At 48.9% G+C, this 8936-nt stretch overlaps 1 protein-coding gene across 3 annotated transcripts; it reads right to left on the bottom strand.

Moving 5' to 3' along the window:
• Positions 1-311: 311 nt before the first annotated feature.
• Positions 312-7910, bottom strand: COPS7A (COP9 signalosome subunit 7A). 3 transcript variants are annotated; one of them, XM_060658574.3, is made up of 8 exons: positions 7397-7910; positions 6822-7026; positions 5005-5080; positions 4457-4545; positions 3294-3496; positions 2583-2688; positions 2267-2418; positions 312-2099 (listed from the first exon to the last, which is right to left on the bottom strand). In XM_060658574.3, exons 2-8 carry the CDS (start codon positions 6981-6983, stop codon positions 2060-2062), a joined length of 828 nt encoding a protein of 275 aa, XP_060514557.1. In that variant the 5' UTR covers positions 6984-7026; positions 7397-7910; the 3' UTR covers positions 312-2059. The 3 variants fall into 3 exon arrangements, with proteins under 3 accessions (XP_060514557.1, XP_060514558.1, XP_060514559.1); XM_060658575.3 differs by having other exon boundaries at positions 7483-7909; XM_060658576.3 differs by having other exon boundaries at positions 7514-7909.
• Between the last annotated feature and the right edge of the window lie 1026 nt (positions 7911-8936).

The raw sequence follows: 8936 nt of genomic DNA, 5'->3' as shown, positions 1-8936 counted from the left end.
TCCTTTTGAATGTGAATGGTTCCCCTCCTGCTTTGGGTGTTAAGCAAGGAGTCCCAGCTCAGCCCACAGTAGACTTTGGAGCCACCCACTGAAGGCTGGCACTAAGAGAGGTCAGGGAACTAATAGAGCCATTTGCTGGAAGTAGCTTACAAAAAAACCCAAGATACTAAGTTCAAGTGAAAAGTTGGGGCAGGGGCAGAGGTGGGGGGACAGGTTCAAAGTGCCATTAATTAGCAACTTCTACACATTGGAGGGTGTGGGAGGAAGAAGGAGTTTATTTTTAAAAAAATTCTTTTTTAAATGCTCATTTATTTTTGAGAGAGAAAGAGCACGTGCAAGAGGGGGAGGGGCAGAGAGAGAGGAAGACACAGAAACTGAAGCAGGCTCCAGGCTCTGGGCTGTCAGTACAGAGCCCAACACGGGACTTGAACTCACAAGCCATGATGAGATCATGACCTGAACCAAAGTCAAATGATTAACTGATTGAGCCACCGAGGCGCCCCTCACCCAGTCCACTTTTAATCAAAACCTCAGGATCTCACTCCACTTTCTAATTCTATGACTGAGACCTTTAGCACCAGTGAAGAGTGGTCTATCCTAAATCTCCGCCTAGAGAATAACACAACCTCTGGAAAGCAGCTCAGTCAATAGTGGGACCCTCAGGAGGCAATTGCTTCACGTGCAAGTGGGAGGAGGGGACTTGTCCCTTACACCAGAGTTCCCAATTCTAAAGAGTGCACAGCACTACACTAGACGGAGGAGACCAATCCTCCCAGCACAGCAAGTTCTGCCTTGGACAGCAGACAGGAGCCTGCTGCTTCCTACTAAGATCTCAGAGTTCTGTGTGGTTCTGATGCAAAACCTGAAGGTTATTATCAACTCCCCCCTGTATAAGTCTATAAGAAGGAAGGCAACAGGCTGAACTCAAGCTCCTTGAAAGAAGGGGCAGTGACTGTCATTTTGCATCTCCAGCACTTATCACATGTTGGTGCTAAGTATCCAACTGCTTCTGACTGAGTGCTGGGTTACTGAGCAATTTGTCCCATCATACAACTCAAGATCTAGGACTCTCGGCTCCTAGGCCAGGACTCAGCACATAGTATCTGGTTCTCTTCTTCTTCCAGTACTTTGCTTTAGAGGGGACTGACGATGAACCTTCTTCCCAACCATGAATACCAAAGACAAAAGATACCCATTTCAGGACATGTTTGTAGATAGACTTCTCATAGATTTATTTCTGTTTCATGTTATATATAGATATATGTATATATACTTTTTTTTTTTTTTATACAATCTATATCCCCTTCCCTTCCCCACCAAACTCACAAAAGGAAGTATAAATCCTTCCAGGATTGCCATCAGGCTTTCGAAGATAACCAGGGCTAAGAAAGAACCATCTCTCAAGATCTCAAGAGACAGCTGCCCTTCTTAGGCTCTGGGGTCATTGAAGCAGCAGCATTCCCAGGACCCAAGCGGAGGAGAGAGGAAAGGAAAAAACTGTAGTGTGACAGGATTCTAGGATGAAAGTGTCCAGTGACTCCTAGAATGGCAGACTGGCTCCCAGAATTCTCCGGGTGGGAATAAAGGTGGGAGCCCTATGGCTCTTCAGATGCTGCCCAAATAGGCTGGGGGTAAGGAGTACAAACTGGGCATTAAGCATGCAGGGGTGGAGAGGTACCAGAAGAAACACATGTGGGTTATGCTGGAGAAGCAGTCCCACCTACTCAATGATATATAAGAAACAGGGAGAGATGTTGCTGCCCTCCCCCCCCCCATTAAAGAAATAGGGGGAGAGTACAGCAGGGAGGTGGAAGGAGACAATGAGACACATAAGAAAGCCACATAAAGCAAAAGTACCAACAAAATCATGACTTGTACTTGCCTCCTCCCTAGAGAAGGTGTGATATATGCTTGGGGGTCACGGAGAGGAGAGGGAGGTTAAGGGTCATGAACCTAGGATTATCAGCTGGCCAGGGGCACAGGAAGGCTCTCTGAGGACTCCTAAGGGACAGGCAGGAAGCTGGGACCCCACATCCCCAGGGAAGAAATGACAGTCCTTTCAGTTCGACTTGGACCAAATCTTGGCACTCCCTCGGAGCCTGGCAAGGGGAAGAGAGAGAGAAAGGCTGCAGGGAATCCCCTAACGCCTGAGGGCTCCCCCCATATCCTACCCCCATGCAAATGACTGAAGGGCTGAAGACAGCTAGGTCTCTAAAGTAAAAGCAGGGCACCCCAGAAGCAAGTGGTTCCTGCCACAGTGGCTCACCCCTTGCCCTTTGAGGCTTTCTTGCTGGGCTGGCGCTGGTTGGTGCCAGGAGCAGGTTCCCTCAGCTCAGTCAGGTGTTGCTCAGGGTCCTGAGAGGTAGCCGCGGCGGCTGCTGCTGTTGTAACTTTAATGGTTTTTTTAAGGTTGGCGACCTGCCAGGATGAAAAGAAATGGGGAACAGTGAGGGAAGTTCCAGAATCTGACAGTCCCTGCCTGTCTTGTCTATCTGCTACAGCCACGGTGCAAACCCCCCTGCACAGGACGACTGGCCCAGGCTGGAGGAGCCTGGGTCCGTCCTGATCCCCTGCCTGCTCACCTCGCTCTCGATCTGTTGCTTCAGGCCTAGCTGCTGCTCCTTGTGTTGGTTGGCACGGCTCACCTGCTCCTCAATGCCTGACAGCACCACCTCACAGCCCACACACCTGCGAGGATCAGGAACGAAGAAGTGTCAGTGGAAGGCAGCGGTGATCACGCACTCGTGAAAAACAGACTCAGGATATCCTGCAGCCAAACCCTTGTCCGAGTAAGGAACCCTCGCCAGGGCACCTGGAAACCACCGGCAACAAGAGTCCCAGGAGCCACAGAGACACTCAGGTCGGATACGAGAGGCATAGGAAGTGCCTGGAGTAACGTGTAACATGCGAGTAGGAACTTAAAATTGGGTAGACGTTGGAGAAAAAAAATAAAATAAAAAAGGTATATTAATGAATTTAAGCTAGACAAGAACAGAAAGAGAAAAACGGAAGTGGAAGAGACCCATGGCCTGTAGACAGTGCAGGTTACAGTACCGCTCCTCCTCCCTTCCCCCACTTACTATATCAAGGACACTGCCTCTGGCCTCCTGCCTCCCAGGCCCTCCTCTGCTCCCTTCTGCCCTCAGAAGCCTTTGGAGGAATGAGCTCATTTCCCTTCAACGTCTAGGATTCCACCGCTGCAGCCCAGCCCAGCCCAGCCCTCCCTCCTTCAGAAGCCCTCCCCCTTTCTTGGAGTGAGAAGAGAAGGAACAGGGCCAGGACACAGGTCTCACCACTCCTGCAGGGTCCGAGCAATGGCACTGAGGTCCTGGCGCTGGATGTCCCGCCCGATGCTGTAGTCAACCTCTAGCCGCTGATTGCGCTGGTCCAGGGAGCCGCGGAGAACGTCGGCATACACAGCTTCAATGACAAGGTCTTCCAGCTGCCGCACATTGCGCAGGGCGAGGGCCTCCAGCAACACTGCATATGGGATACACTGGGGCCAGGGGCGGGGGGGGGGGGGGGGGTGGTTGGGCTGGGATTTGTGCAGTTCTGCAAGCAGACAAGGGCTTCCAAGATTTTTCCCTCCTTTCCCCTCCTGCCCAGGCTCCCCTACCTACTCTCCGCTCCTATTCCTGAATGATTTCCTCTAAAAGGCTGGTTCTAAAGCAAAATAAGTAAACGCACTGCCACCTGAAAAATAACATCCTGAGAAGAATAGCCAGAAATAAAATAGAAGATTTATATTCCCCTTCGACCTTATTCCTCCCACGCCACAGAGGAAGAAAGTGACATCTGCCTGGGTGTCACTCCTCTGGCCACAGCTCAGGACAGCACACAGACCTTGGTCCAGATAAGCCTGACAAAACGGGAGTATGTGGTGTGGGAGGGATCTGGAGTTACTGTGCATCATTTATACTCCACCTCCTTCCAAAGAGCATCTCACAACAGAGAGACACGTGATTTATGTAAAACCATGAAACAACAAGAGAATCAAATAATAACTGGGAGAAGGTAGACAGGTGGAGAGGGTATTTAAAAAACTGAACCTGCAGAGATATTTCTAGCAAACAGAAGCCTAGCACTTCACCAGAAGAGAGAGTCTTGTTCTCAGATCTGCAAGCTGAGGCTGTTGGTGTGGGACTTTCTCTAGTGGGGAGGGTGATTGTTAAACAAAAGAATGGCATCCCAGTTGCTATTTTGACCCAAAAGGCAAAAAGTGTTGAATGAAAAACAGAAACAAAACAGAAAACTAAGAGAATAATATTCAGGCTGAAAGGCTACAGGCAGTAGAGTTTACATACCTTGGAGGGACAGGGTGGGGGTGGGAAGGCAGAACTGTGTGGACATAGGCTGTCTGAGTGCAAATTCCCTTCAAATAGGCCCTTTGTGAAGGGATATAACTCTTGGCTCAGGACTGGGGGCGGGGGGGGGGGGGGGCAGGACTCTTACTCACCTTGACTTTGGCAGCCAGGGTGACAACTGATAGGTGTCGAAGCTTATTCTTCTGAGCCTCTGTGAGTGGGGGAAGATTCCGGGCTTCAGCTACGAAAAAAGGAGAAAGTGTAGGAAGTTCAGATTACGCTTTTGTGGGAAGCCCTAGCCTCTTCCTTTGCCTTCTTTTTTTTTTTTTTAGTTTTCCATGCCAATTCAAGTCTTAACCTTGACCTATGTACCCCAGGAGGGTATCCCAGCAATTCCTTCTAAGTTCTTTGAGAAATTGCCCTTCTGGGGGCACCTGGGTGGCTCAGTCAATTAAGCATCCGACTTCGGCTCAGGTCGTGACCTCACAGTTTGTGAATTCAGGCCCCACACTGGGCTCCACGCTGACAGCTCAGAGCTTGCTTGGATGCTCTGTCTCTGTCTCTCTCTCTCTCTGCCCGTCCCCCACTCACACAAGGATGCTTGTGCGCGGTCTCAAAAATAAATAAACATTTAAAAAAAAGAGAGAGAAATTGCCCTTCTCCCACCTCCACGACGCCAGAGCTCTAGCCCTCCGGTTACCTAAGTAATCAGCATATGTCCCATAAGCAAACACTGTGAGCAGCCGGAATGTGGAAGCGAAGTCACTCTCAGCCAGCTGCAGGAATAGGAAGGAAGATGTGACAGGATGGGCCTCTCCCCAGCCTCCCAGCCTTACCCTGTTTTGAATTCCACTTTCTGGCCCCATCTGGCCCCTCTCCCATCATCTCTCCCAGCTCACCGAGAGGACCTCTCTGCCTCTCTGATCACTCTCCCTACGGGAAGGCCTCATTTCTACCTCACGGCCTTTGTTTACACTATTCTCCAAATTCACCAGGCCCTCTTCCTCCAAACATCTTCAATTCCTACCCTAAATTCTGAATTGAAAACAAGTGTTCAGCAGCACGTGCACATGCATGTACATGTATACACACACACACACACACACACACACACACACACACACACACACACAGAGTGTTCTGGTCCTTAGGGTGTGTTTCATATTTCCGAATCTGAATATCCTTTAGGCAGTCTGCTGTACTTTCTAATTCACCCAACACTCCTGCATTAGCCTTACTCATCTCTGACAGCTGCATGGCCTCAGCAGGTGCTGGAATTTGTGGCCTCTGTGTCAGACCTGCTGCACCCAGGAGACTTTCATCACCCAGGTCAGCGCACCCAGATCTCCTCTCCTATCACTGATCACTCATACTGGCACTTAATTTAGGCTGTTACCTAAGAATATCCTTCTTTTCAGTAAGATTACCAGTCCCTGGTATCCCGCTTAGGTCCCTTACCAGTCCCTGGTATCCCACTTAGATCTAGAAGAGCTATGCGTGTGTTTGGCTCTCAATAAATACTTGCTAAATAAATAATTTACACATCTATATCCATTTATCTTATCTCTGCAACTGGAATATAAGTTTTAGAAGAGTAATAAGCACTGTGTCTGCACTGTGTCTTGTATTTCTCTGGTATTCCCAGATGACTAGCAGAGAGATAAACAAACACCCAATAAATACTTCTTTTTCTTCACCTTAATGGACCCTCTTTAGTTCCACGGCCTAGGAAAGCAGGGAGAGAAAGCCAGTTTCTCCATACCAGAGTGGTCCCAAAAGGTTAAATCCATTGACTCAGTCAATCACTGGCTCTCAAAAACTTAACACAGTTTGCCCATATACCAATGCCATAGCATCTCAGGACTTGGGCTAACGTCAAACATTTTTGTGATCCACCCACTCTAGACTTTAACTCTTAACCCTGCCTCTTCCGTGTGAATAGTTCTCTCTGCTCTGTTCCTAGCATCTTGCCACACATCTCTGGGGAAAAGACACCTTCTAACACTTCTAGACATTTACCTCACTTAAGTGAATTAGCAAAGGGGACAAAGTGGGGAGAGGAGGGCATGTCAGTTTCATGTTCGTTCCTTCCATTTGTACTGGACTTTATACTTCCCATAATCTCACCTGATTTCTATAATTAACAGTGAAGGGCAGTGTCCACTCCAATTTTAAAAGAGAAAACTGAGGTCCTAAAGTAAAAATGACCTGATCAAGGTGACATGATTTTATTAAGCGCTACTACATTGGTGGAGACAGGCTGGAATCAGGTCTCCTTTTCTGAACCACATGTTCTTTTGCTTAAAAATGAAAAATACTGGGTTTTACAGATCACTCATCACCAAAGGGAACTAAGAGGTTTACCTGCCTACTTATTTATGCCAGCTGCTAACTAATCATCATCATATTCTAATTCAACTGAATGGTTATGGGGTTGCCAGTGAGTCCTGCCCACCCATTCTCAAATTCAAACTTAGACCCAAGCCTCCCTGTGGGCTATCCAGGTCAGGAACCCACCTCTCTAACATTAGGCATATCCAGCAGTTCCCCAAACACGTAGACACCAGGAGCCTCCAGCACCTGGTGGATGAGTGTGGCCAGCGCTGCCCCCTTGGCTGACTTGGCCAGGAGCAGAAATTGCTCCTGGTTCTGCCCTGTCACCTTCACCTCGGCACTCATGGCTGCACTGAGCTGGGGGGACCTGGGCTCAGGATATCTGGAGCTGCAAGGAAAGAGGATGTGAAGCTGGAGGTCCCTGAACACTGAGAGGACGAGAAGCACTGGGGTCAGGGGCTGGATTGCAGACGCACTGAGTCACTTCTGCAAATGAGGAAACAGAGGTGGAGTAGTTTAAAACTCGGATCTAGGAATCCTACAATTGGCCACTTTGATGGAAACCTGACTGAGACAGGGTTGCCACGCCCCCTCCCCCATCCCTGGGCCAATCCCAAGCCCCACCACGTGCACCCCATTGAACCCCCTAGGAACAGGATGTAGTGGGGGAAGGGGCGTTACATGGTGTACACCCCAATAACAGCAGTCCCTCAAATTTCCTTGGTGCCCCGCAAGTGCCCCCAACCACGTGACCTCACCCTCAGGATCCTTCCGCGTGGCTCCGCCCCCTCCCTTAAAGAGGCCGCCCAGGGACCGCAGGCTCACGCCGATTGCCCAGTCGTACCCTGGGTCAGACTCTGCGGGCCGGCCGCTACCTGGAAGCTTCGTCTTCCAGCACACCGGGCGGGGCCGCTGCTCCGTCACCTCCGGCAGCTGTTCTGAGCCTTTCCTGCCACCTCCCTGCAGAGTCGCTCTGGCCACTAAACTCTATGGCTGGCTTCCGGGTCGTACTTCCGCTCTTAAGAGACCGGTTTAGGGCGGGACATGCCCCTCCCCTGCCTTCCGCCGGCTGAAGCTCCTGCGAGCGCCAGTCATTCTACTCTCTGATTGGATGTTGAGGAGAATGACGGGCGCCTTTTTTCCTGTCCTGTTTCAATAAAACTTTATTGTTGGGCGAGCGCCAGACGCTAAATGTAGAGGGAACCCCTGGTCTCCAGCAGGTACCGGGTGGCTATGTGTCAGATCTAAGCTGCCTGAAATCTGGAGATCCGCGGGGCTGCACACTGTGCCTGAGGGACAGGAAAGCTGTAACGGGAAAGAGAGAGGGAGAAGGGAAAGGGGGAGGCGTTGCGGGAGAGAGAAATGAGGAGGAGATGGGAAGGAGACAAGAATCAATGATAGAAGTTTAGCAGCAAGGATCACCTGGCTATTTTAACCACTTTTTTTTTCTTTTTTTTTTGAGAAGCAAGAGGAAAGAAGTGGAAAAAGTAAAGGAAATAATAATAGATAACGTGTATTGAGTGGTTACTGTTGGTCAGGTATCTTATCTCATTGAATCCTCATACCGCATCCCTAGTGTGACTCCAGGACACCGTTTATCATGGTAGAGTGATGCTTTGCTGTGCATTACATCTTTTAATTCTTCAGAGAGGAAATACCTCTAGGTGGAAGGAAGGCATCTGTTATTATTCTCATTTTACAGATAAGGAAACTGAGGCTTATAAGAATTTAGAGATTTGCCTGAAACTCAGGTTTCTTCAAGCCTAGACCATTCTTCCATGTCACCATGATACTTTAGGGAAAATAATAAACAACTAACATTTCTATAGTGTTTAAATTTCATACCAGGCTTGCTTGCAGAAGGTCAAATGAGAACAAAGTTAATGACATCTCAGAGGCCTTTGTGTTAGGCGCTGAACTAAGAGCTTTACTTAATTCATTTGATATTGATAACAATCTATTATTGTTTCAATTTTCCAGATGGAAAAGCTGAGGCCCAGGGAAGTTAAGCAATTTATAAGCAATGAAATGAGAAGAAAGTGGGGGGGGGGGTGGGAAGAGAACATAAATGAAGGGAGTATCACAGGACTGTTAGACTGCTGGAGCTGAAGGGACTTCAAACTCAAAGTTTATGGTCCACATGGCTTGGTTTATGATAGCAAATGAGAAGCAGAACCAGAGTAAGGAGATGAGGGGCAGGGAGAGAGAAAGGATCAAAAAAGGAGGAGGAAGAGGCAGAGGAGAAAGAGAAGAAAATAAGGGAAGAGATGACACAAAAGTGAGGAAAAGGAATCAAAA

The sequence above is a fragment of the Panthera onca genome, chromosome B4 (genome assembly GCF_046562875.1).
Source record: "Panthera onca isolate mPanOnc1 chromosome B4, mPanOnc1 haplotype 2, whole genome shotgun sequence".
In the NCBI taxonomy this organism is placed as follows: Eukaryota; Metazoa; Chordata; class Mammalia; order Carnivora; family Felidae; genus Panthera; species Panthera onca.
This window is presented reverse-complemented; position numbering and strand designations above follow the sequence as displayed.

Excerpts from the sequence above, each read along its gene's own strand:
- COPS7A (XM_060658574.3), bottom strand. The coding sequence starts at position 6,983 with ATGAGTGCCGAGGTGAAGGTGACAGGGCAGAACCAGGAGCAATTTCTG. Across the intron at positions 4,546-5,004 it reads GACATATGCTGATTACTTAG|CTGAAGCCCGGAATCTTCCC; the intron begins GTAACCGGAGGG and ends CTTTTTTCGTAG. Across the intron at positions 2,100-2,266 it reads AAAGCCTCAAAGGGCAAGGG|GCTCCGAGGGAGTGCCAAGA; the intron begins GTGAGCCACTGT and ends TCCCCTTGCCAG.